Consider the following 26,686-nt stretch of genomic DNA (forward strand, 5'->3'; position numbering starts at 1 on the left):
GATTGTGACGTTAGGAGTATATTTCACACTTTGCCAATGCGTTCATCGTGATTTTTGAACCATTTTTTATGAGAACCAATTCTTATTTGGACTATTACTGCTGAACGGAACTAAGCACCATAGGGGGAAGAAGGGGAAGTGGGTTGAAGTGGCGAGTGCAGCGGGCAGCAGCATGACGCGCTTATTCCGTTTTATGCTCACAAAGGTTTTTGATGACTCTTAGTTCCGTTTGACAGAACGTGTTATTCGAGATTCTAAAATCCTTAAAAGGAACTGAAATTGGCGCTTAGTTCCGTATAGCAGAAACACATTCATTTTTGCCATAGCCAAAGTATACAGTTGGTCCGTTGTAATGAAAAAACTACTCTGGATAGTTTAGATCCATAGGTTGGCGTCCTTTTTTGGGCCTGAAGAGTAACATGATCTAGCCTCAAAATTATCGAAATGTTTGTGCCCTTCCCGTATACTGCCGTGCTGAGAAAGAGCACCGTATGGACATCCGAAGTTGCCAGATCTCCTCTTGGAAAAACTGAATTTTTAAGGAACGTTCCGAATACTTTTCCCTGGAATTTTCGAATACTTAAGATAAAATTAGGAGCCAAATTCTCTATAAAACTGGACGGAAAACATTTGTAAAATCCCCCGAAAGTCCGTGGTCAGTCGAAGGAAATTTGGCAACGTCTGATGGCTCATACGGCGTTTTCCTTTAGCACGGCAGTATAGGCACTCTATAGTTTTCAGCAGTGATGAGCTGTGTTTTTTTCCGGAGCCGATGCCGGAGAACCACCTTGACAGTGGCGTGGCGTACTTTGCGATATATCGATTGATCTGTCGTTTAAATCTATGAAAAATGACCGATAGACAGGGTGTTTGCAACGAACACCTTAATAATCGATATTTCACTATAAATTCAAATGGGGAATAATCGATTATCCGGAGCCGATGCCGGAGAAGCACCTTGACGCAGTGGCGTGGCGTGCTTTGCAATATGTATATCGATTGATCTGCCATTTAAACCAATATAACGACGGTGAAACTACCAAACCACGTATCTCGTTTGCGGTGTTTAAAAATCTACGCTCGCATTTTATTTTTTTGAAGCAGACCAAATCAATATCATTCCTTGAAATTTTCACAGAATTTTCTCCGCACGAAGAGGAAAAATCACAGAAATTTTCAAGACTGGACGATAAATAGTTTTTCATTTAAAAAATAAAGTATGACAGGAAGTCTGCGACGTCGCAAACCGAGATACGTGGTTTGGTAGTTTCACCGTCGATAAAAGGATCGATACACACGGTGTTCGCAACGAACACCTTAATAATCGATATTTCACCATAAATTCAAATGGGGAATAATCGATTATCGATGATTGACGCCTCGCGACTGGACCTTGAAGCCTGGACCGCGGACGCAGAGACACGGAGTTGCGACTAACATGCGTGATCGGATCGGAAGCGATCGAACTCTCCGGTGGCGGAATAATTAATACCGGCTCTTGTTGAAGCGTTTGACTTTTCACTCGCAGGACGCGGAACATTAGTGGTCCGCGCTCCCTGAACGTGACGTTTGGGAATAATTTCAACATGGACAGCCGAAGATAAATTGGAGGGTTCACAATTCAAGTTGGATGCGCTTATCCCTGCCTCCCCCCTCCCCACTCGCCGCCCTCGCTCCCTCCCCCCGCCTCCCGCGTAACTTCCTCCCTCGCGCAAATTTGAAAACACGGCCGAAATCTAATATCAACCCTCTATCGGCGAGAAAGGGAATGACCGGTACCTTGTTGTCAGATCGGATACGTATTTATGCTCTCGGATAGCTATGAAAGTATAATGGACCACCAGACAAAGTCAGGGTTGCACAGGTGAAATGAAAAATATGAAATATTGAAAATTTTCGTGAAATATTTCACGAAATTTAACAAAGTTGTGCAAAATGTGAAAACCATGAAACATATATTTTTAGCGGCTGGGTATGTAACACGCACTAAAAAACACCAAAAAGCAAAAACCAGTCGCCTCTAAACCACTTAAATTTGAAATTTTGGTCTGAAATCTATTTGTCATATTTTTCTTAAATTTTATGAAATATTTCACATGAAATTTCAAGATTTTATTTTTCATGAAAAATTGCAACCCAGGACAAGGTGCGAATTTAAAAATTATGGTACATGTTATCTCACCAAAATTTCTAGTAGAACAGGATTTGATAACGAAAATGGAGCGTAAAAAGTGTCGATTCCTATGTACAATTTCGCGAGAAACACGAAAACTCCCAAGCTGAAAAAAAAAAAAAAAAAAAAAAAAAATTCCAAGTTGAAGCTGTAATGGAGGGATACCCCTACCCCAAGCTACGTTGAAAGTCCACCTCTATATATGTAGTCAAAGTCTCCATGCTCCAAACTTTCCAGCCTATAAACGTTTGTCATTGAATTTCAGAACTAATAACTCCTTCAATTATTGAGATTTTAGGGTCAAACTTTCGCCCAAATTTCCAGATATTCTTATTTCATGCATTTGCAAAAAGTTTAGGAGGATGTGTTCTTGGAAGGTAAGGGCCCTTTTCACAAATACGGTCATATGTTCTTCTAGACTAGCTCAGAACTATCCTTAACCCAATGTTTTTAAAAATATCACTTGATTTCCTGCCTTAAACATTATCCAAATCTGATTTTAAGAAAAAACTGATTTATCATTTTGCCTTGTTCACGGCTCGTAATTCGTCCTTCCTCTCATGTGGAGGTGTATTTTTATTCCCGCGTAAGACTTGGAAAGCATGGAGCTATACGGATCTCAAGGCTCATCTAAAAACATTGTCACGCCAGAGGAAGTCCGTACATTTTCATCCTAAGATGTCAGGATTCTAAAATTTAACTGCACAGTATCGCTTATCCAGCTATTTTAAACATTTTGGGTAGAAACGCCTCGAAGCTCATATATACAACCGTGCAGCACGTTTCTATAAACATATTATTATTCGACGATTTTTCAATCAAATGAGTAAAATATATAGATCACCGGTTCGATCCCAAATATAGGCTAAGCGCCGTTGAATCCTCCTCGTATTTTGCCCCCAACGAAGCCCTAAAACCCTCCCACCATCAAAATACCACACGGCGTGGTGCAGCTAACTGCGTCACATCAAACCAGATTTTAGACCAACACTGTCTTCCTGCGAAAAAACCCCCTATGGACTTTCAGATGTTGCCGAATTTAATCCACAAAAGCGCGCATTAACTGGTAAACTCATGGATTTAATTATTTGAACTTTCCACAGAATTGTATTTTCAATTTAATGCAACGTCTCTTGACGTTTCAATGAATATAAGGACATGACGTTTCTCAAAAATGACTATTCAATCGGAGAAACTTTGACAGTATTTGAATGCTCATACGGTGTTTTTCCCGAGCATCGCGATGCGGCCGAAGACAAACAGAGAAACAATCGGTCATCCGATGAAATGAGCAAATAACAATAGAGGAGCTTTGTTTCTTCGTTGCCACGTTTCGCACAAGATGTCGATGTTGGAGATCCACCATCTCGGTGCTTTTCTGACGTGAATGCGGAACCGAATTTTCACGTGAGTCTTAGAGAGCGAGAAGTTTTGTGAACAAGATAGCTCACCCTAGAAAGTACTCATGACGTCGTATCAAAAGGTGTCAGGTACAAAGCAGAAACGCGATAAAAAACCGATGTAACATGAAATGAATCGCTTGGTGCAAAAACCACACAGTCCTCTGAAAAATAGAGCGCATAAACTAAGTAAACTGATCAGAGCGATGGTTGTGGCTCATTAATGGTTTGAAAGTGTATTTGGCGCATATCGTCATCACAGTTTTGTTACATACTGTCATTGCCTATCATTAAAAAACTAATAAGCAGTGATCCAAAAGTTGTAGCTTTTTCCCTTTAGAAAGCATAAGCGATTAATAACGCCAGCGGTGGTTCAGTTTTGAATCGAGCGACATCTATCAATGCAGAGATCATGAGAGGTCGAGAAAAATGAAAGTTTCGTCAAACCCTCTAAACCATTTTTCTGGGATGAAATGAGTTTTTAATATTTTTGGAGCCGGGTGGTTTCCAAACTAAATGAAATTTCCGGAGGATCCAGTGAATACAGGATGTATATGGTCCTGTTGAGAAATGTTGGGTATTGGCCAACTCGAATAAAACTTATTTTAAAATTAACTTTGCCATAAATTGACATCGGAAGCGACCTTCAACAATTTTAAGACCCGCGTAATATTTTATTTGATTTAGTTGGAGCCAATCGGGCTTAGCTACAATGAGACAAACGAAAACAAACACAATGTGAAAATAGACCATTGGAGCGGATGAGCGTTGATAACGGCGCAGAGATACAACTATTCGTGCTTGATGGATGCCCGTGTCGCATCTGCAAAATTGAAGTCGTTATGGTGCAAGGCGTTAACTCGCAATCGTTCTATGCTGCCAATGAAATGTCGCTCAGATTTGGGAGAAAGGTTAAAAAACTAAGACTCATTACGTATTTTCTATCTTCGCCTGTGTTTCTCACGCACTCTTTTTATGGACCATTACAAATAAGCCAACAGTAATAAACACAATATAGAAAATATAGCAAAGAAAAGGATGCGCGTTGACGACGGCGCAGAGATACAACTATTCGTACTTGACGTATGTCCGTGTTGCGTCTGCAAAATTGAAGGCGCTATGGCGCGAGGCATCATCTTGCAATGCTCCGTTCTATGCTGCCAATGAGGTGTCGCTTGGATTTGGGAGAAACATTAAAAAAATGAGTCTGATTAAGTCTCTGCTATCTCGATCAGTCATTTAGAAACTTTGAAAACGTCTTTTTCAAAATAGGAAAAACTGCCCACAAGCGGATTGTCCTCCAAGCCCTTCAACTTACACACATCGAGAGAAAGGTGCCGACTTGGCAACGCGGCATAAACGCATGAGGCATGGAACGCGAGATTGTTCAAAGGACGTTTACATAAGCAGTGACAAATATTCTCCTCGCGTGAATGAACCTTTGTCAATAGCACGCTTACGGCTCCGGTGAGTTCGGTCCCTGTTCCCCTTGCGGGGGCCCCTGGCCCTTTAAGATGCTACCGAATTTCCCGATGAGGTCAGTGCAGCTTTGTTCGCTCAATCTGATCGCCAATATTGGAATCGATTACTCATTTCGAGGTCCTCCCCTGGAAAATTTTAATTTTCCACTGGGTGAGGGTGCGATTTAAACGCGCCAAATCCCTTTTATGATAGGGGTCCGTTCATAAAATATGTAACATTCTAGGAGGAGGAAGGTCCAAGAGAGCGTAACTTAATTTTGTTTTTACATGTTTAAGGATCGGTACCTCCCGTACAAAAGCGTTACGGGGGCGGACTGGCGGAATAATAAAAAAATCCGAAAATTAGTTTTACGTATTTTATGAATGACTCCCTAGTATGAGTGGTTGTATTCAATCTTCTAATTTTGTAATGCTGTGAGACCCCAGTCGAAAACTGCAGTATTCTTGAGACTATTCGACAGTGTAAGTCCGCAACCTCGTATCTCGGTTTATGACATCGCAGACTTCCTGTTATACTTTGTTTGAACGTGCTTATGCTAAAAGGAACTATGTGCATAAGATTTGAGTGCAGCATAGTTCCTTTTAGCATAATTACGTCCATTTATTAAACGGAAAACTATACAACGGCAATTCTTCAAAACTGCCGTGACTTTTCTTCTCGATACGAAGAAAACTCTGCAAAAACTTGTAGGAATGATGTCAATTTGTTCTCCTGTAAAAAAATAATATTGAGCCGGAGATTTTCAAACATCGCAAACGAGATACGTGGTTACGGACTGACGCCGTCGATTTGGAGGAAGTACCTACATTCGTAAAAATAATGCCCACGGACGCAGTAGATTTGAAAATGCCTGACGCTAACCGTGAAAATTGGGCATTTCGGAGCTTATTGGATTTTTGAAAATCTTCGGGATTCAACCACCCTAGGGGCCCCATCAATATTCAAGGATCCGCTGAATTCTCACGTGTGCTTTGGTGGGGTCCCTCGCAAGAACACCCCCATCAGAAGCGAGGCTTGAATGAACGATTATCGATTTTTCCCCATTTGAAGCTACGGTAAAGAATCGATTATTAAGGTGTCCGTTGCGAACACCCTGTTAATCGATCCTTTTCCATAGGTTTGAATGGCAGATCGATCGATATATCGCACAGCACGCCACGCCACTGACCCCCACACTTTTTCTCCAGTCACATTCTACCCATAGAGAAAAAAAAGGAGGTGTTTGCATTTCGGGCATCTTGGAATTTTTCATAGAGTATCTATAGCTTTGATGACGTCATTGGGTACAGCGACGTTTTTATCCTGTCGATTTTCTTGGAAATGGTGTAATTTAAGGGAAAAAGTCATTCTATAAAAAGTGCTTGAAATTAAATAAAGAGTTGATTTAAGTAAAAAAATCGGACATTATGGTCCGTTTTTACAGCGTCAACATAACCCTCAACGAGCGTCTTGTTTACATTGATGACGTAGGTGGGTACAAATCCTCAAGATGCAAACACCTCCTTTTTTTTCTCTATGCATTCTACCCGTCGATCGGCCCTCGAGTTCATACAGATTGACGGACTCGGAACCAACGAGCCTCAGCGTGTTGCAAGTCTACCGCGCTAGGCAACAACCACCTATCTACACAGACTTTAAAGCGGAGTTAGGGGGTTTTTGCCGCAAGTCGGGTCGGGGTCATCAATTATTGATCCTACGGGCGTCCATTCCGGCGCGCGACGTGGATTGACGAGCTCCCTGCATCAATAACGTGTCTTGCATTGCGATGCAGCGATCGATCTGCCATTTAAACCTATGGAAAAGAATCGATTTTCAAGAAATCGATTCTTTACCATAGATTTAGATGGGAAAATATCGATAGCGGATGATTCTCGTTTTGCTGCTAGAACTTGAACTGGTTGGGAAGTGGCATCGGGCCCCCGGAGGAGACAGTGCAGAGACCAGGAGGAAGAACCACGTATTTCCGCGGATCTGTCTTGGGGGTTGCGGGGTTTTGGTTTGAAGGGGCAGGAGAATCCGAGTGAAGTTGGCGGGAGCCGGGACGGGCGCGGTTTATTATTTAGTAGGTGTTGTCCCTTGCGCTACGGCCACGCATGTGAGAATTTCAAGAATCACAAAGGCATAGGTTATCGTTTGCATAATTCATGGGCTTCAATTCCGGCTCCAGCCTCGAAGGGAGTATGCGCCGTGACAGCCGGCTTGCGCATCCATCCCGCCTTGGACCCTTCAGACGAGGACCGTGTTGTCAGATATATGGAAATTATTTGATTTATTCCCGCCCGGAGCAAAAATACCGTGATTCCTCCAGGATGCTGAGTTTCTGAAAATTTACTATAAACATACACTGGAAAAAAAACACATTGGATCTAGAGTCCAGACTCTCAAAATCATCGACAAGAAAAAATACTCTTGATTCAATCAGATTTAAGCTTAAATTAAGAATCGAGCCTCTTAATTTGAGCGAATTTCCTTTTGATTTAAGCTTAAATCTGATTGAATCAAGAGTCCTTTTTCTTGTCAATGTTTTCAAGAGTCTGGACTCTAGATCCAATGTGTTTTTTTTTGCCAGTGTATCTTTTGATACATTTTATTGTCAAATTTGGCTGGCTAAGCTGCGTAGAACATGATAATTGATTGAAAAATCGAGCTACAAGCCAAAATGAAGAAGTAATATTTCAAACTATATGTAGATGAAAAATATTGTAAAACTTACAAGAATGTAAATTCTTCTCGTAGTTTTGCGAGATCGGGACGACACACGAGAATAACCATTGAGAATAAGATCCTGAACCTCGAAATGCCTATGGAGTAACTAAATATTGGTAATCACTCCAGTCACAAATATGTAACCTCAATCAAATATCAAAGAGTGCAAAATGCAAATCAAACGATACGAACATGGTAATTTATTAAAAAAACGAGCTACAAGACAAAATGAACAGGTAATATTTCAAACTACGTAGAAGTTAGAAGACTATCGTTTGATTTGCATTTTGCACTCTTTGAGGTTATATATTTGTGACTGGAGTGTTTGCCAATTATTAGTTATTCCAGATGCAGCTTGAGGTTCAGGACCTCATTCTCTGCGGTATAAAATCTCAAGTGACGTCCCGATTTCGTGAAACTCGTCAAACTTTTAAAGACCTTCTGAAAAATGTTGAAAGACGAACATATGCGCGACGATTATGAACCGCACGTTGCACTTTGACCCGGTTTCCCTCGTACGGTAGTACTGGTTTACAGGTCGTTACACATGTACGACATTATTACTCGTAGTATGTGACCCACAAAAGTCAAAGGAATTTTACCGCGGAACCTTGAAATTTTGTCTTTTTCCAAAGCATTGCATTTGTTCAATTTCAAGAGACTTCGCAGACCCTTGGTAATTTACCGAAAAAATCAAGGAGATCAATTTTTGTGAATTCAGCAAGTATAAAAAGCATTAGCACCTGCATACTTTTAACTTAAATTGGTGTACATGGAGGGGATATTAGTCAAGAAGGCTCTGAAGGAACGAGGTTCAAAAACCGTCGCTCTTCTAAATTGAGTGAATTTTGTAACAAAGCTGGCTACATCGGACCCGGTAACGAAGATCCACTTTCCATCCCAATTCAACATCCATCGTTGTCTCCTCTAGTTCCAAAACCACGTGAGGATGCATCTAATTGTACCTCAGAGGAGTACCTGTAAAACTCTTGGACTTGAAATTAAACTAGCTACACTTATCGAAATACTGACCCGTAGAGCTGACCGTATCTTTATGATAACAGAAAACAGGTTTTTAGGTGGAATTTCACTGCAAAGAAACGCTAGCTGGAAAAAACCGCAATTTTAGAATTAAAGTTGGAAGATAGATGGATTAACACAAACATAATAATGACACAATATAAATTGGGTGATTTCACGATGATGGGAATAATATCGTCGCTATTTTTGTTCTTATGGAGTTTCCAAAGATATACAGCAATTTGATTGAGGAAGAATACAACTGTTGTTGAAAACCTTTTGAAGTTGTGACCCTGCTTTGATTCATGCACTAAAGTATGAGAAATTATCGTTACTGACACTTTTAGCCGATGAAATATTCTGTCGGTTATGCATAACCGACGTCCCATTCTACAGTGATGGTAATTACTTATAATTTTTTTCATGAATCTTATGCAAGTGCGCAAATCAGACCATTTCCAATGGCAATTATGTTCTTCCAAGATTAATTTGTCTCGTTGCCTTGAAAATACTTGAAAATGAAACTGACGACACTACCATTCCCATCATTTGGGTGTTTTCACGATAACTGGAATAGTTTTGTCGCCGTAACAGACAACACATTTCCCGGTCAGATTTTTTAGTAGAAATGATAACCACTCTAATTTTTTCATATTAATCTTCAAAGGGTTACGTATTATAACGCTTTCTAATGATTTATTGCTGTACTTCTCAATTAATATTATGTAAAATCCGAAAATTTGCTGTCTGTTACGCGGTAAAAATTCAACGTAACAGACAGCACATTTTCGGCCATTTATGTATTAGAATTGAAAAGTAAAGCGATAAATCTTTGAAAAGCGTTATAATACGTAACCCTGTGTAGATTAATGCAAAACAATTCTAGTGATTATCATTACTACTAAAAATATGATCGAAAAATGTGTTGTCTGTTACGGCGACAAAACTACTCCAGTTATCGTGAAACCACCCATTTAATAAATTTCACAGGATAGTTCCGTAATTTCTGTTTAGCAGGGCGGTTGACTCTAATGTTAGCTTGTTCAAAACAACATTTTCTATAGAATTATGGCAACTAGGTGTGTTGCATTTGCCTCGTCTGGCCAGCTTATGAATCCTCTACCTCGACGAATGGAGATACAGCCTGCCAAGCCAGGGCCCATGCCACCCCTAAAAAATCCCACCCCATGCTTTATTCCATTCAGGGCACAGAGAAGAATGAGGAAAGGCGAAAACAGATAGAAATATCCCTCTTGATATGACTGTATTTTAGCGAGAAGAGCTAGAAATAAAACCTACTTGGGTCATAAGTGCGGGAGCACTAATGCTCGCAATGTTTAGGACTGTACCGTAAACCGGAAAATAATGTATTTTGAGAAAATTTAAGTGTTGTCAAGAGACAATTTAATAGTTTATATTTTTTGCTAAAGTGAGCTCTAACTTTCAATGAAAGTTTTTTTGACCGGCAGAGCATTGGATTTTAAGCTCAACTATGTAGAATATCGAAATGTTAACGTTCAAGGAAACCGGGACTTTAAAGAGGGAGTTAAAAAATATACACCTGGACAATGGACATCGATCTATTTCTAAAGCGAAGGAATTTGAATAAAAGACGAACAAAAATGTCGTGCCGAATCAGAATTAAGACTGTTTAAAGTTCACAGTTCCAAAATCTAGGTAATAGAAATAAGTATTTGAGAGTTCATCTTTTCATGTTCGAGACTGGTTTTGTATTTTCAACGTTGAAATCAGCTTTCCTCCTCAATACCTGCGTCTAATTTTGTCCATAGGTTTTTTTACAATTTTTTAACGTAATTATTTTCGTTTTTACCGAAATCGCAAAAAACTTCATACGCCATCTCATTGCGATACTCATCAAAAATAACAGACTTTACGATGATTTTAAAATCAAAGTGCTTGCTGATATTGAGTTGTTTATATGTATATGTCTTCATTTCAGAGGTCTACGGATAATTGAGTTACTTCAGTGTTCTCACCAAGCGATTCGTTATTTGTTCACAGATGCGCCTATGCTGGTGGTGGACAGTTCTCGTCTTAACCGGAATGTGCTGCTTTGGTCAATACGTTGCGCCTTGCAATTTCAACTCTCTATGTACCTGCAAATATTACGATATTATACTCCGCAGACCCCCAAAAGATGTCAGCTGTGTCAATGTACCGTTCTTCAAATTACCTGGTAAGATCCACAGCCTATGTCCTCAGCCGACATGTCGATAAATGCTTTGCCAGGCAGCCAAACTTTTAAACCTACAAAGTTCTGCACTGTCTTCATAAAGAATTGAAAGATTTTGGCGCGTATACGTAGTATACCGCCTTTGCGATCGTTTCGACCCCCCCCTCGATACAATAACCGAGTCCCCTAGTTCCTTACCGAAAAGTGACTACCGCGAACTTCTGAGATTTTCCAAAGCGTGTAAAAAGTTTATTTATCCGTCAATAATTATGATTTAAAGTTGTTTCTCATTCTGGGGCTCGCTAGTTTATGTGCAGTGAATACCAAGAGTCTACGTTACTTGTTTTTTTTAAAAAAAGCCTAAGAGTAGGGCGCGCTGATTTAAAATATGCATATATAAGCGGAAGCAAGCGAACTGATTCGAGGATGGCTGACCAGTTCGGCACTCCTTGAATGAGAATTTCACTCACTCCGTTTTGTTCACAACGTTGCTTTGACATATCTCCACAACACTGTTATCCTTTTCAAAAGTTGGTACTCCTTGCTCTGATAGCCGGGGCCACCAGGATAGTGGTAAGTGCAATCTGTGATGAGCCTCGAGACTCATTAGACCATTTGCTAAACGTGGCTCATACAGGAGTCCACTAAGCCCTCTCGTCCCCACGCTCCTGATCACTGCGTCGGCGTCACGAAGAACAATGGGCCTTGGGTCCCAACGCGGCCGATACCCGTACCCCAATTACTCACGCTTCATTAACCATTTCACCGTCACGCTAGGATTCATCCAATTTTCAAAAAAAATTGTTTCGCATGTATTTAGCAATTTTTTCCTTACTCTCCGTTAAAACACAAATAAAAAGAGACCTCATTCATAAAAATCGGCCGAATAGAAGAGAAGTTACAGTAATCGAAATCCGAAGAAATCAACAAAACCTCGACTCCTCGATACGAAAAATAAAATGAAGGGGAAAAAAAGAAAGTATAAATTACAATTAAATATAATTGACCTCAAAATTTGACAAACAATTCATTTATATACCTAACGCTGAAAAAACTGGGAGAAATTACAAAAAATTTGCCTCTTGCAAGGGGCTTCTTTGTAAGAATTTTGACCTGAAGACAACGGTCGAATAACAGCAGTACTCCATACAATACACGGTGTGCCTGAACGAGTTAAACATTTTTCATACGTCCAAATCGAAAAATCTTTATATTTTTAACTACAATGTTTCTTGAATCGTTTAAGCAAAAAAAAAAAAAAAAAAAAAAATTCCGTCGAGATTCTGGAACGCAAAGGCGCTTTAAAAGTATTCTGGGGCTATAATAGCTAAATCACCGGTAGTAAATTCGTTATATTATTAAAAAGAAATTGACTCCATAGTTTAATTCCTTAGTTTCTTGAATACGATTATTTTAAGCACTTAAACATTTATACCACCAATTTTAGCCATGGGGTGATTTCCTGAGAGCCGATAATATCACGAATTTCTCATAGAACCCCTCAACAGTGGCTTGCTTTTTTGGCAGCCGATTCGGCCATCGAACCGGAGTTTAAATGGAAGCTGATAATAACCCAAAGCTCTGAGAAAAATTTTGAGATGAGTATAAGAACGGTTTGTTGTAAGTAGCGAGGAGAGGCGGGCAAAGCGGCTAAAATCCTATCTAATTTTTACAGTTTTTCTGTTGAATTAATGTTGCCGCGGGCTTCTGACTGTCCACACATAGTTCTGTTCAGCATATCGATACATAAGTATTTACATTTTACATACGTAGAATCTAATTTTCACGTCGGGGAGTTGACATATTTTGATTTTTTCGATTTTATACGGAAAATTGATGGTTTTTCGGGATTGAAATTATTATTGTTTCATGAAAAATAAATGCACCCAAAATGACTATAGCATATTGATTCTTACACATTTGCACTCACAAAATTGGTTGGTAAATTCAACGAGTGGGTGCATCGACCTGGTATATCAAGTTTCTGCAATTTTTTACGGCAAATCAGTAGATTTTCGGGATGTAGATTGCTTACTTTCAATTCATGAATGAATAAAGCAACGACATGGTTGAACTTCTTTGCATGGAAAGACGTTTAAAATAACAAAATCAAGACGTATTTAATGCAATTGCATTTATATCGAGTCAATTTCTTTTCAATAATATAACGGGATTTTTACTACCGGTGATTTGGGTATTTTAGCCCCAAAATACCTTTAAATCGACTTTATCTTCTAGGAGTTCGACAGAATTTTTCCTTTCTTCGCTTAAATTATTCCGTAGCACTTTTCTTCAAGAATCTGATAAGATTTTGCTTGAGGCAGATCAAAAAACTTAAATTCGATCGAATAGCTTTCTACTTTCACAATACACGGTCTCGTCAAGGTGCGTCTTTGACCTCGCAGTGTTGGATCGTGAATTCTCTTTTTATGCTGTTTGCCTATTTTGAAATCTCTGTAAATGAAAACTAAAGGGGTTGATATGTGCGAGTTAATGACGCGCCTTATCAACACATTGTGTTGGAGTTCACTGCTTGTTTAATTTTATCATTATTGTGCAGGGGAAATTTTCTCACGTGATAATCCTTCAAATCGACTTCCCGATTTATTTATCTCAAATTTAACCATTCAAAATGGACCATATAATTTTTTACAGGAAAAGTCGCTCCTCTGACATAAGGGCGAAACTCGATTTCTTTGTGATCCCTGGTCTCCATATAGCTCCACGCTCTCTGTGGCTCATGTGGAAATATAGATACGTCCTCACGTCAGAGCTGCCGTGATAGCGAAGAGAGCCGTAAGTGCAAAAATGAAGTTTTGAGAAAACGGGCCCAGAAGCTTCTGACAAGAACATTTTATTGAAAGAAGCCTCCGTTCTTTGTCAAATTGCCACTAATCGTCCGGAGGACTCCTAGAAATCGTATGGATGATTCAAAATCGACTGATTTTATTTCCATTACATAAAAAGGGTATTTTTCATTTTCAGGTTATTGTTAGGCAAGACAGCCGTAAGTGCTATCTTCTGCATGCTTTCGTGGTTGCGTTTTGGACGCACAACAAACACATTTTCAGGTTAGAAATTGGCAGAAGATGGCGGCACTTTACTGGAAAGCACTGTCTTCATTGGCTCTCATGCATCTACGGCTGTCGTGAAAAAAAACTGTGTCATTTTTTGTGCACTTACGGCTTTTACATACGTCTCGTTTTCATTAAATTAGGATGAATTTTGCTGTTTTAGCTGTGTCAGTCATTTCGTCTAAAAGAGTTTAGACGAATTTTGAAGAAAACTCGATTTCGAAAATTTTGCACTTACGGCTCTCTTCGCTATCACGGCAGGGAGGAGCGACGAATTTTGAGATTAATGATGTTTCAAGTCTTTAAATTCTTGATGAGGAAATGTTATACAGGAGTTTAAACCACTATACAAGTCGTTAAATTGGTAAAATTTAAACATTTTTAAAACAGCTTTTAAAAACAAACTTAGAAGCACTCACTTGCATAAAATTATAATTTTGAAGCGGACGCGTTTCGGGGGTGTCCCGACCTCCTTCCTCCGTCCTTGGGACACCTCCGAAACGCGTCCGCTTCAAAATTACAATTTTATGCAAGTGAGTGATTCTAAGTTTGTTTTTAAAAGTTTTTTAAATTTTTTTAAATTTTACCACTTTAAATCCTTGTAATTATCATTCAGGACGTAAAATCCGTGTACCAATCTTAAAAGATCCAATTCGTTACACAGGATTTTTCTCCTCTCATTTAAACCGTTTCTTCGGAAAAACTGCGTAAAAAATTTAGAACACATTTGTTCGAAAAAATAATTGACTATCTGTCAAGGCACTTCAGCAATATCTGCTACATATAGCTTCGTTGACGTTATCTGTCTTACATGTTGCATTTCAAAGTCAAAATTTCAATTACGTAAATAGAATCATTATACTTTAATGTGTCATCATTAAATATGATAAGATTTACCTCTACTGAATGAGTTTTTGTCTTTCCCATCCGTTTATTAAATATACAAAGCTACGGAGGAGTTGCCTGTCTTGTTCATTACAGTATTCTATGAATACAGTCTAACTGTATTTCAAAATTCCTTAGAGCCTTTAAATGTCATTGTTACAAACTTAGACGGAGAAAATGTGCAGAATGCATCAATAATATTTTCAATTGTAAATCCAAATTGCAAAATGTAACAATTGGACTACATTTTGTAATAAGGAACTAAAATTTTTAGCCCACCTTAGGAACAACATATGTGCCATTAGTTTTCATATGCAGACAAGTGTCTCCATAAATGAGTTATCAATAGTACCTAGTTCCTAATTGCAAAGTGAAGTCCAATTGCTCCTTGAGCTTGTAAAAAGAGCTCGTAAAAGTATGGCTGACGATTAAAGAATGCGCAACAATTGAGGTGAATGCAACTATTGCTAGATGGGATTTTTCATTTATGTACGGGCTCGTTTCTACTCAATCTAAAAGCCCCTCACCACGACCTTGAGACAGGCTTTGGTTCCTTTTCTGTCAACTGGTCGACTTTTCGTCGGCGAAGCAGAATTTTCGGCCCAGCCCGGCACGTATCAGATAGGGTCACGAATTTAATTTTCTGAGAATGACATTTAGAACGAATTTCATATTCTTTCTTGGCGATTCCACAGTCCTGGTGATTTCCTTTTGATCAATATGTAGCAGTTTAATAAGTTACCTAAGGAGACGAAAAAAGAGTTGATGATAAAATCCAAATTAACTCCCGAAAATTCATATCAAATTAAAATTCTAAGCTAAACTGTTAAAGGGACTTGCTCCATACTGAAGGAAATAAATTAATATTGCCCCCTCCTCGTAATTTTTTAACGTTTAAGGTCAAAGAAATTAGATTAGATCGATTCTATGAGAAGCAGCCTGCTTAGCAAAATGTTTAGATTGTTTCTTATGTATATTTCGATGACCGAAACCTATGGTTCCCTGTTTGAAAGAATCACCAAGCTGGATCAAAAATAATAATTCGTTCAGTGGAAGGCGTGAATGATCGATTATCAATATTTCCTCCTTTGAAGCTACGAAAGAGTCGATTATTAAAGTGTCCGCTGCGAACACCCTGCAGTTTATCGATCCTTTTCCATAGGTTCAAATGCCAAATCAATCGATATATTGTGAAGTACGCCACGCCATTGAATTCTTTTTATTTTTCACGTATGGAAGTTATAACGTTCCTTATCAATTATGATGAATTTGAAAATGCTAATTAAGACTTTTACCTCTGCCTACAGAAACACTATCCGGGAAATTATCGCACATAGACGTTGTGAAAGCAGGGATGGATAGCATAGATTCCGAGACTCTGACTGGAATCGAAACAGAATCATTAAGACTGATGAACAATGAAATCGTCGATATTTCTGATACATCTTTCTCGTAAGTTTGATTTGTATTTATTAATTTATGACATGTAAAAAGAGTACAAAGATAGATTTTATCATCTGAACTTCATCGATTCCATCTTTAATCTTTAGTTGCGACGACACGATGTATCTTTTGCCGTTCAGGTAGGTAATAAAAGAAGTGTCTGGTCTTTGTTGACATTTTCTCATTGATTGAATTTTTAGCCGGCACAACTTTTTTCCTGTTAAGACACACAAATTGGCCCGTGTATTGTAAGACAATGTATGGATAGGAAATTTCAAAATCATCTATAGCTGTTTCAGCGTCCCAAAATTTCTGCTATAAAAAAATACTTTTATAATTTCATCTGTGTTTTTCTCATATTAATTTGCGTCTTACTCTATTATATCTGCTTTAAAGGGGTCAATTTTTGAAATATCGTTAAGCCAAATAAAGCATAAGTAATTTACTTATGAAGTTGTTAAGGTATTTTGTGTTGACAGTAGCACTTCGTAAATTTGTAGTTTTGGTGTAACTAGTGCTATAATAATCAAGCCAAACCTTTCATTGAACTGTGTTTATTTGTTAACCCATAGATGCTCAAACCGGGTCAAATTGACCCGAAGCTTCCTAAAACACGTGCCCCGCGGGTTGTACGGGGCCGTTACGTATATATGAACTTTAGATGTAAGTTTACAAATACATCCTATAATAATCAGACATTACATTGGGGGGAAAAGAATAATATTGAGTGTCAGCACAGCCGAAGACAGGAGAGACGTAGGTAATTGGGTCTCGGTTTTTAACGTAACTCCCAAATCTGAGCGACACCTCATCGGCAGCATAGAGCGGAGCATTGCACGTTCACGCATCGCGCCATCGCGCCTTCAATTTTGCAGACGCAACACGGACATCCATCAAGCACGAATAGTTGTATCTCTGCGCCGTTATTAACGCGCGTCCACTCTTTAGCTCTATTTTCCTATAGTGTTTTTTTGCGTGAAAGCTTTTGGGCTAGGCGCCATCGTCAGAACTTAACAGAAATTTAATCTTTTCTTACAAACAATTTTATCTCCCATAAGAGAAGATAAGTGATAACAGAGATACAACCGTTTATGATAAGAGACCACTTCACATGTAATTCCTATGAATCTAATGTTGATCATTTATTATTTCTCTGTTAAGTCCTAACGATGGTGCCTGATCGGAAAGCTTTGAATCGTTTACCATATGATAAACAAACTTCAGTACAAGTGTTGACTAAAGTTTCATAGCACTGGCTACCCCGAAAACGACATAATCAACTCCTTTTAACTGTAATTCAGTTATTTTATCTTATTTTGCTCGACCTTGAAGGCCATTTTGCCTCATTCCATTTCTTTGAACTTCGATTCGTCTCCCTTGTAGTGAATAAAGTATGTGCGGAGATTTTGAACTAAAGCGATAAAGATACGTGGTTTTATAGTTTAGCCAGCGTCCCTTCATAAAAACTCCATTCCGCTAAACGCTGGCCATTCGCTTCCCGGTTAGCGGGCGACGTTCTCTTGAATTAGAGTCAGCGGCCCCGCGTGACGTGACGCTGAGCCCTCCTCTTAAAAAATAATCGAATTCTATCCCATGCTTCGACACCAGGTACCCGAAAAGGGGAAAAAAAGTCGGCGGATATGACGGAGAGGGAGAGGAAGTGAGAGAGACGGTGAAAGGTGTCAAAATATAAATAAAAACCAGGATCGTGATTGATTGTGACGCCGTGAAACGAAGGCGATGATGGCGATGAGCCGGAGGCGTCGCGACGCTACGCGTCGGCGTCGGATCGTGCGTAGCTTCTTTATTTTCTTATGTGTCTTTTGATTTTTTTTATTTGTTTTTTAATTTTTCAATTTTTTTGTTTGTTTATTCAATTTTCGATTTTTTTTATATGTTGTTTCAATTTACAATTTGTCTTATTTGTTATTTCAATTTTCAATTTTTTTTTATTTGTTTTGTAATATTTCAATTTTTTCATTGGTTAATTAAATTTTCAATTTTGTTATTTGTTTCTTAATTATTCAATTTTTTTTATTTTTTTTATTTTTTTTTTTTTTTGTCTTGCGAAGAAACAAAACTACACAGGAAAAAAATTGAAGTAGACTACTACTGAGGAATGCAATGAGTTACACTTGGACCGCATTTTGCAATTCGACACTACAAGTTTTGGCTCATTCACAGAGGCACGTAAGCACGTGTCTGCATAGGGAAACTAAAATGGCGCATACGTTGTTTCTATAACGAGTCAGAAATAGTAGTTCCGTATTGCAAAATGTAATCCACTTTTCCTGTGCTGTTTTGCTGGTCGCTACGGGACAAACGGGTGTAGGTGGTGTGGACGAGAATTTTTTGCCTCTGGTTTTATGTTTCAAGTGCCGTTTTTGAAGCATACAGCCAGCTATAGATGCTGTTCATTGTCCACAGAGATCAAGGAATAAACGTACCAACACTATATCGCCCTAGGTTTAGGTATGCAGTAGATTGAGCATTCAGTGACGTGAAAATGTGATGCTATTATCGGGATTTGAACCTCAGACCCATTAACTTAAATTCAGACGCGCTCACCATACTTGGTCAACCTGTTCGGCTGCCAGTGAGAATTGAAATTTCAAGCCCTGAACAATAAATCAATAATATATCTTGTGAATCTTTAAAAATCTATCTCTTTTCTAAGCATACTTTAAAAAAAAAATCGACAATTTTCACAACAAACGCTTGGATTTTAGAAGAGGTTCTTTCTTTATGCTGTTCATTTTCCTCCCTTCTTTTCATCCTTTTTAAATCACCAAATCGTCTCAATATTTTCGATGGCACGCCTAGCTCCGTAGATGAGATTTTGTTAACGCACAAAACTGAAAAAAAAAAAAAAATTATTTGAAATAGACCCAGGAGGAAATTCTAGTGGTATTCAGTGTCCATCCATCGATACTAATGTTCAGCCATCGATTCGCTTTTATTTATTTTTTGAGGCTCAGCGGCGAAGTTTGTTTGTAAGGTGGCTGCCATTTTTATCGGTGGAATTTTCATTTATTTTGTTAGGCGTGATGTTATTATTTCGATTCTAGGTTGTCGAATTTTAATTTAAATGCAATATTGAAGTATATTCTTTATAGTAATCATTCGTGAGGATAAAATAAATCCTTCGATAGTTCGACCGTTTCATTTCATAACAATGTGTCTAACAATTTATAAAATGTAATCAGCTAACGTTTCTGGTATGACCACACAATTTCAAAGGAATTTAAGGGTGTCTAAATTTGAGTAAATTTGGAGTATTTTCCTATTTTGTTGATGAGCCAATTCGAGAATTTTGTACTCTACACCTCTAAAAAGCAACACTATAAGTGGCAATTAGGGACTGTCCCTATCTTACGTAAAACATTTTTTAAGCATTTTAACCCCTCTTTCCCCTCGTAGAGTTTTTGTGACGTAGGTCCCTATCCCTATATACGTAAAAACAAAATGGTCGAACGCTCTTTTCGACCCCCCTCCCCCAAAATGTTACGGAATGCGTTGCGTTGCATTGCGGTAGGGACGGCCTCTTATTTCCACTAGTAATAATTAATTCAATGCTTTCACCATTTTTTACGTTCACCGTGAAATTTCGATTTGTATATTTCGTAAAATTACACAATTATATTTTTCATGAAATTTTACAACCCAGATTTTTGTATGGACACTCAAATCCCTCCGAGTGACATCTTAGGCCGGAATATTTCAGGATCGAATCCGTAGAAATTAGCCCTCTTCATGGAATTATGGATACACCTGGGGCTTGACGGCCTCTTTGTTACGGACCTCTCTACAGGGGTAGGCCCTGATCAAATGGAAGGAAATAATCAAAGTTTAAGACTGAAACCATGTATGTCCAATCGCGACATCGCAGACTTTCTGTCATACTTTATTTCGTCTGTGGAAAACTGGTCGACGAAATTTCTTGAAAACTTCTTTGATTGCTCTTCTCTTTTAGCAGAATATTCTGTATGTATTTCGAACTACAAGGATTGCTTGTTTCTCTTCGAAAAAATGGAGGAGAACCTTGAAACAGCGCAATGGAGCTAAACGTGGTTTCGCATTCTGGAGATCGATAAGTACCAAATTCCCGCTATGCAGATAGGTGCTTTTAAGCATGAGCTACAAGTATTAATCATTTCTCTCTGCAAAATGTTCCATAGTTGTAGCCAAAGTGCGAAACTACAATTATCCATCGCAGTTTCTCAGATTTTTTGCTCCCATTTTATTTTTTCCAAGATACACTTCAACAGAATATTCTACTAACAGAAAAGAAAATGAAAGGAAGCATTCCGAAGGAAATTACGTTGACTATAGCTGGACTACATTTTGCAATTAGAAACTACAATCTCTGGTTCAATTCAGGAACAACGTATGTACCATCGAATTCTCCATGCACATAAGTGTTTTTACGGATGAGCCAGAAATTTCAGTCCCTGATTGCAAAATGAAGTCCAGTTTTCAAAGAAAAATTCAAGTACGAGATGAAATCTGCTACGTATCAAATGGAGATACGTGGTTTTGTAGCTTGGCCATCGATATGTTAGGAGGTGCATATGAGACCCGAGCCAGTCAGATCAGCGGACCGATTATTGAAACTGATCGACAAAGCTATAGACAAAGACGACAAAAGGGATTTGGAGGGATCCTATTGGTGGAAACAGGTGGTGGCAATGGACATAGGAGGACAGGTAAAAACGGCAACCCATTAAAGACCCGACAGTTAGTCCATCATTTTCTTCCTTAGTCTATAAGAACCAACCATGTCAACCAATAAGATCGCTCGCTATGGCCTCTTTGTCTATCGTTTTGTCTCTAAATTTCAATAATCAGCCCGCGGGAGGGTTTAATATCACAGTGCACTTATCGACCTTGTATTTGTGGACCCCCATTTCGGCAACCATGGCAAAAGCCGTGAAGGAAGTTATTCGCACTTTTCACACATAAAGCGTTTCGGAGCATTGTCAGTCTAAGGCGCGGCGTGGCGAAAAATTCAACACCATCGCGATAATTTCTGCATCTCGCTTCCTGCGCCAGCTTTGTTTTCATCCTCCGCCACCTTCTCTCTTAGCTTCCATCCTTACGTCGCCGGAGCGTTCTGCTTGCTTTCACTTAATTTTAAAATGAATCCGATCTCGCGGTCCCTTTATTTGTATCCCGTTTCCATTCTCGAGGCGTCCTCCGATGAGGAAATAAAAACTCCCCGACTCGTTCTCGCTGAACCACCGAAACTGCAAAAGCGCGTATCTCCCTTTGCGACGGCTCCCGGCTTCTTAACTTAATCTATTTTTATAGACGGAAAGATACCCAACGTTATTTCTTTAAAAAGTCCATAATTATACCTCTCTGAGTGAAGAGTATATCGTGAGAATTTCAAGAACTAGTGCTGGTTCATCCTTTTTTGATAAAATAAAATCGGAGCGGAGATTTTGAAAGACTGTAAGCGAGATACGCGTTTTTGCAGTTTTAATGTCGTATTGAGAGCCACGGTGGAGTTTATTTTAGTCGCGTATAAATTTGGCTTTGACTTGATATTAAACTCACCCCAGAAATGATTCCCTAATTTATTTGCACTGCAAATCTCTTACGCCCTCGATTTTTGAGCCGTGAAATACTAGGAGATGAGCAGTGATTTTAAAGTCTGCATGTCACCGGCAACTTCAGCAGCCTTGGCATGTTGTCAAATCTGCAGGAAATGGGGCAAGCGAAGCATGTAATTCTAATGTTGCTAAATTTCTTCAAATAAAATCCTCATTTTTTAAAAGATATGAACAGTTTTAGGTACTTTCAGACAAATTAAAATAAATTATGAGTCAAACTATGTGAAAATTCCAAAGGAACACATGCATAAACTTTTATACAAATTCAGAAAGACGTTGAACATTGCCAAATTTCATAGAACCAAAATCAATTTTTTTCGAAACCCTAAGATTCCTATCTATTTTTTCAGAAAGCCCTATTCGCAATCGCATCTAGTGCATCTAAATAATTTAAGCAGAAATAATCATAACTTTTCTTAAAAATAAATGTGATATGAGGGGTACTTCTTCAAAATAAAAATGCGTATTTGGCTTCTGAACATGGCAGTACAATTCTATCTTACTATGTGAAAACCCCGTATGAACATTCGAAGGTTGTCGTATTGTTTTTAACAAAATATTTATTTTCTAGGAAAGTGATGGATATTCCATCCAATTTTCTGTGACCTATTAGATATAATTTTGAAATGATAAATCTGTAAAAGAAAATTAAAACAATTGTAGACTAATTCCAAGAGTCAATAGGGATACAAACCCACTATCTGCGATGATCCCAATTCCCAATGTCACTACCAAAATATTGAATTTTTTTGGTTCCATTAAATTAAGAATCTAAATTTCTGTGTATGCACTCACCCTTCATACTTTTTGCAAAGACATCAATACCCCGAGATGATGAATGTCTCAAAAAAAAATTAACTAATTATCAAGAATACTCGATTGTTACCGACAAAAATTTGGCAACGTTCGAACTTCTATATGGCATCCATCCTGCTCAGCACAGAAGCCCAGTTTGTTGCTACGATGATGTAAAGGTATATCAGCTTTTCGAGTTGAACCCTACCGTCCATAAAAACCCACGTATTCCAGAGCTCACGTCGAAATAGATTTACGCTCTTTACGTCATAAATGCGGCCCTATACGGCCGCGGAATCTCCGGAAGGAAGGGATATGTGTCGGAATTGAGCAACATTTATTTTGTGCGATTTCATTAAACGATTGAACATCTGCCAATGACGTTCTCGCCAGAGATTGTTGCCTTTAATTGCTGGTATTCTCCGGTGATTTCATCCCTTTCACCCTCCTGTTTAAATGCCTCCCTTTTCGTCTCTGTCGCCGGGTTTCCGCCTCAACACCCTCCGAGCGAGTTATCGTCTCTCCTCTGTCAAGGTAGCCCACAAAGCCACTGAACATTCGAAGGCACGTGAGATACCGTCGTTTCCTGCACGAAGAACGTCACTCCATTCCAACGTTGCAAAATTGACTAAAACAATTCCATTTTTTACAAAAGTGTACTTTTAAGAGTAATTTTCTCCAGAAATTTGTCTGATTTTTGCATGAGATCAGATGGATATTCAGTGAAATTTTCAGTATGAAACGCCCAAGCAGGGTGTCTACAAGTCCGGAATTTAAGGAAAGTCCGGAATTTAAGGAAAGTCCGGAAATAGTACTGATTTTTTAAGAGCGGTCCGGAGGTACTGGAATAGTGCTGAAATTCTGTAAGATGGTCCGGAATTTTTCCATTTTTTGTAATTTTTGTCGCATTCTGAGCGAGAAATTCAAATTAGTGAAATCTATCGAATTTCGTCAATTGAAGGTACTGAAAAAGTGCCGAATTTTTCTATTGAGGAGGTACTGAATTTCTAGGAATGTACTGAAAAAGTACTGTAAAAGCACTGATTTTTGGTCAGCCTGTTATAGTAGACACCCTGCCAAGAATCTATACTTCAAATTGCGATTTGCAAGAGGAAATCTGGCAACACTGAAAGTTAGTTACGTTCTTTCGTGGGGAAACGACGATATATTGAACGGATTATTCCAGGAGGCAGGGATGCACAGATTTTATAAATCGAATGTAGGATCACGGGAAAGAGTAACCGAAAACGTTGATAAAATAAGGTTGAACATTCTATGAACACTGAAAGGCAGTTTTGTAACAACTGCGGTCAGACCGACACTGATTTTTTAAAAAATTTTCTCTTTTTTTTACCAATATCTGTTTGAAACGTCCCACTTTTTATCATTTTTCAAATGTTTAGCCTTGATTTACCCATGATTTAAAGTCTCTATCATGAGTAAAGAAACACAGAAATGCCGCATGGAACCTTTAAAGTGCCTAACGCTTTGAAATGGCTTTGAATATTATTCTTGCATTTTCTTTCCCACCTGAAAAGTCTTCGAACATCCTCAAAATTTGAGGAATCCTGCGAAAGCACCGGAATACATCCCTGAATTTTACGGTATCTACTTATTTCTTTTACGACCCCTGGTAAAAATTGACAGTAGAATCTGTGTTCCAAAATACCATAGACCTACAGCCGGCTGTAACATTTCCAATAGCTTCCATAGCCGGCTATACAATAGCTTTTTATAGCCGATGGCGATTAAGCAACAGCCAGGCATTAAAGTGTATGCTGGACGTTACTAATTTCGGATGCTAGGACTAAGTGAGTTTTTGGACTACCGCTCTCTTTTTGGGTCATAGTATCTTGATTTATTCTGCGAGAAAAGCTCTGTTCTCTAAAAGGATGCCTTCATTCTTAATATACTGGAGCGCCTTCAATTTCGTATGATACTGTGCAACACCTCTGTGGTGAAATAGTTGCTTGAGGCGCCGTGACAAGCTGTGCCGCGGCATGCGCATTGGCACCTACAAACCTAAGGGGATACTTCAAGCATTGCGCAATGCGTCAAGTGTCCCTGTTAGGTTTGTAGGCGCCAGTGCGTCGCCGCTCAACTTTGTGTCAGGCTGTAATATTTAACCTCGCGGAGTCAGCGTTTTCAACTCATGATTTTGAAATGTTTGCACACTCTGAATGGATTATTCTCACTTTAATTGATGAAAAAAATATGTATTGAAGGAAAATATAATGTTTGTTTTGTAAATATTAAGGTGATTCCGAACGAACTTAAGGATTTACAAAGCACACGAATTTCTACACAATTTCTTGTAGCCTTTTATAGCCGATGGCCAAAAAGCAACAGCCAGGCGACATACTGTATAGTCCGGTGATAGGTACTATAGCCCGATTGTATACTTTTTTATCGCTTCGCATAGCCCGGCTAAATGATTCGCTCCGCTTTCTACAGCCAGCTATATGATTTTCCATTGCCTTCTTTAGCCTGCTATAAGAATTCCTATTGTATTTTGAAACGCAGCTCCTATCGCCAATTTTTACTAGGGACCGTTTGGAGGAGTGGGCTATTATTTTTGCTACTTTATCGTGAGTTCTAAGGAATGTCAAATAACTTAGTTGTTCGTCTTACTTAGACTTTACTAGACTTTACTTAGACTTTCTTACTTAGACTTTCTTAACAATAATTGGACGTATTTCTATCAAACAGACCTATGTGGAGGTGAGAAATATGGGGTGTGCTCTAGAAATCTCCATAAGAAACAATGTAAAAGTGGGCGCGATTCCTTTTGAAGAATTGGAAAAGCGGGATATTACATTCTATCAAAGAGACCTATGTGTCAACGGAATGCGGGATTCATGAGCCGCGGGCACGGCACGAGAGCGTTGTGGACAGGGCTCATGAGTTACAGCGCCCCGACGACGTTCTTCCCCTCGGCGCTCGTGCTCCATCATCGCCGCTGACGTCACTGGCGCACAATTATTCTCATTCACTCTTACGCAAAGAGAACTAACGAGCACACCCCATATTTCTCACTTCCACATAGGTCTGTTTGGTAGAAATACGTCCAATTGGACGTATTTCTGTCAAACGGAACTATGTGCATTAACTCATGAGCCCTGGGGCCCATAAGAATACATGCATACCAGGGCTCACGTCATAATGCACATAGTTCCGTTTCGCAGAAATACGTCCAATTGAGAATCCGTTGTTTCCCAGAGAAAAGAACGTAACCACATTTCAACGTTGCAAAATTTCCGCTTGCAAATTGTGTCTCTGAGAGGCAATGTGCATGTTCATCTCTCATGTTGCCAATAATAAATTGAATGAAAATATTACAAATATTTCTTTTCTCTTAATTGTTACAGATCTTTGGCCAATTCACTCAGATTTTTAGACTTGAGTTACAATAAACTCGATAGAATTCCAATCGACGCATTGAAGCGGCTGAAAGCTTTGGATTGGTTGAACTTACAAGGGTAAGTACATTTAACCATTAGCCTTATGTTTAGAGAAGACGCGAATGGCGCTGTTTTCGCATTAATCTGTCAGCGACTAAATTATACCACAAATATTCCAAAAAATCCAGTGACGGCGTGAATGATCGATTATCGATATTTCCCCATTTGAATCCGTGGTGAAGATTCGATTATTAAGGTGTTCGCTGCAAACATTCTAATAATCGATCCTTTCTCATGGGTTTAAATGACAGGTCAATCGATATATCGCAAAGTACGTCACGCCACTGAAAAAATCCTAACCGCAAAATCAACCACAGACCGCAGAGGCGGATCCAGGAAGTTTGCGTGATTGTTCTCTCTCCATTTACCTCCATACTGGGAAAAAAACACATTGGATCTAGAGTCCAGACTCTTGAAAACATTGACAAGAAAAAATAC

General features: G+C 38.9%; 1 protein-coding gene across 1 annotated transcript in view; it reads left to right on the forward strand.

Moving 5' to 3' along the window:
* The window catches only part of LOC109034892 (uncharacterized), a 455,198-nt gene that overhangs the window by 392,791 nt on the left and 35,721 nt on the right, over positions 1 to 26,686 (forward strand). The window contains exons 6-8 of the mRNA XM_019048289.2: positions 10,804 to 10,978; positions 16,242 to 16,386; positions 26,156 to 26,266. Of these exons, the coding sequence (XP_018903834.2) occupies positions 10,804 to 10,978; positions 16,242 to 16,386; positions 26,156 to 26,266 (431 nt within the window). The remainder of the gene's footprint in view (positions 1 to 10,803; positions 10,979 to 16,241; positions 16,387 to 26,155; positions 26,267 to 26,686) is intronic.

This window comes from Bemisia tabaci, chromosome 5, assembly GCF_918797505.1.
Source record: "Bemisia tabaci chromosome 5, PGI_BMITA_v3".
Classification (NCBI taxonomy): domain Eukaryota; kingdom Metazoa; phylum Arthropoda; class Insecta; order Hemiptera; family Aleyrodidae; genus Bemisia; species Bemisia tabaci.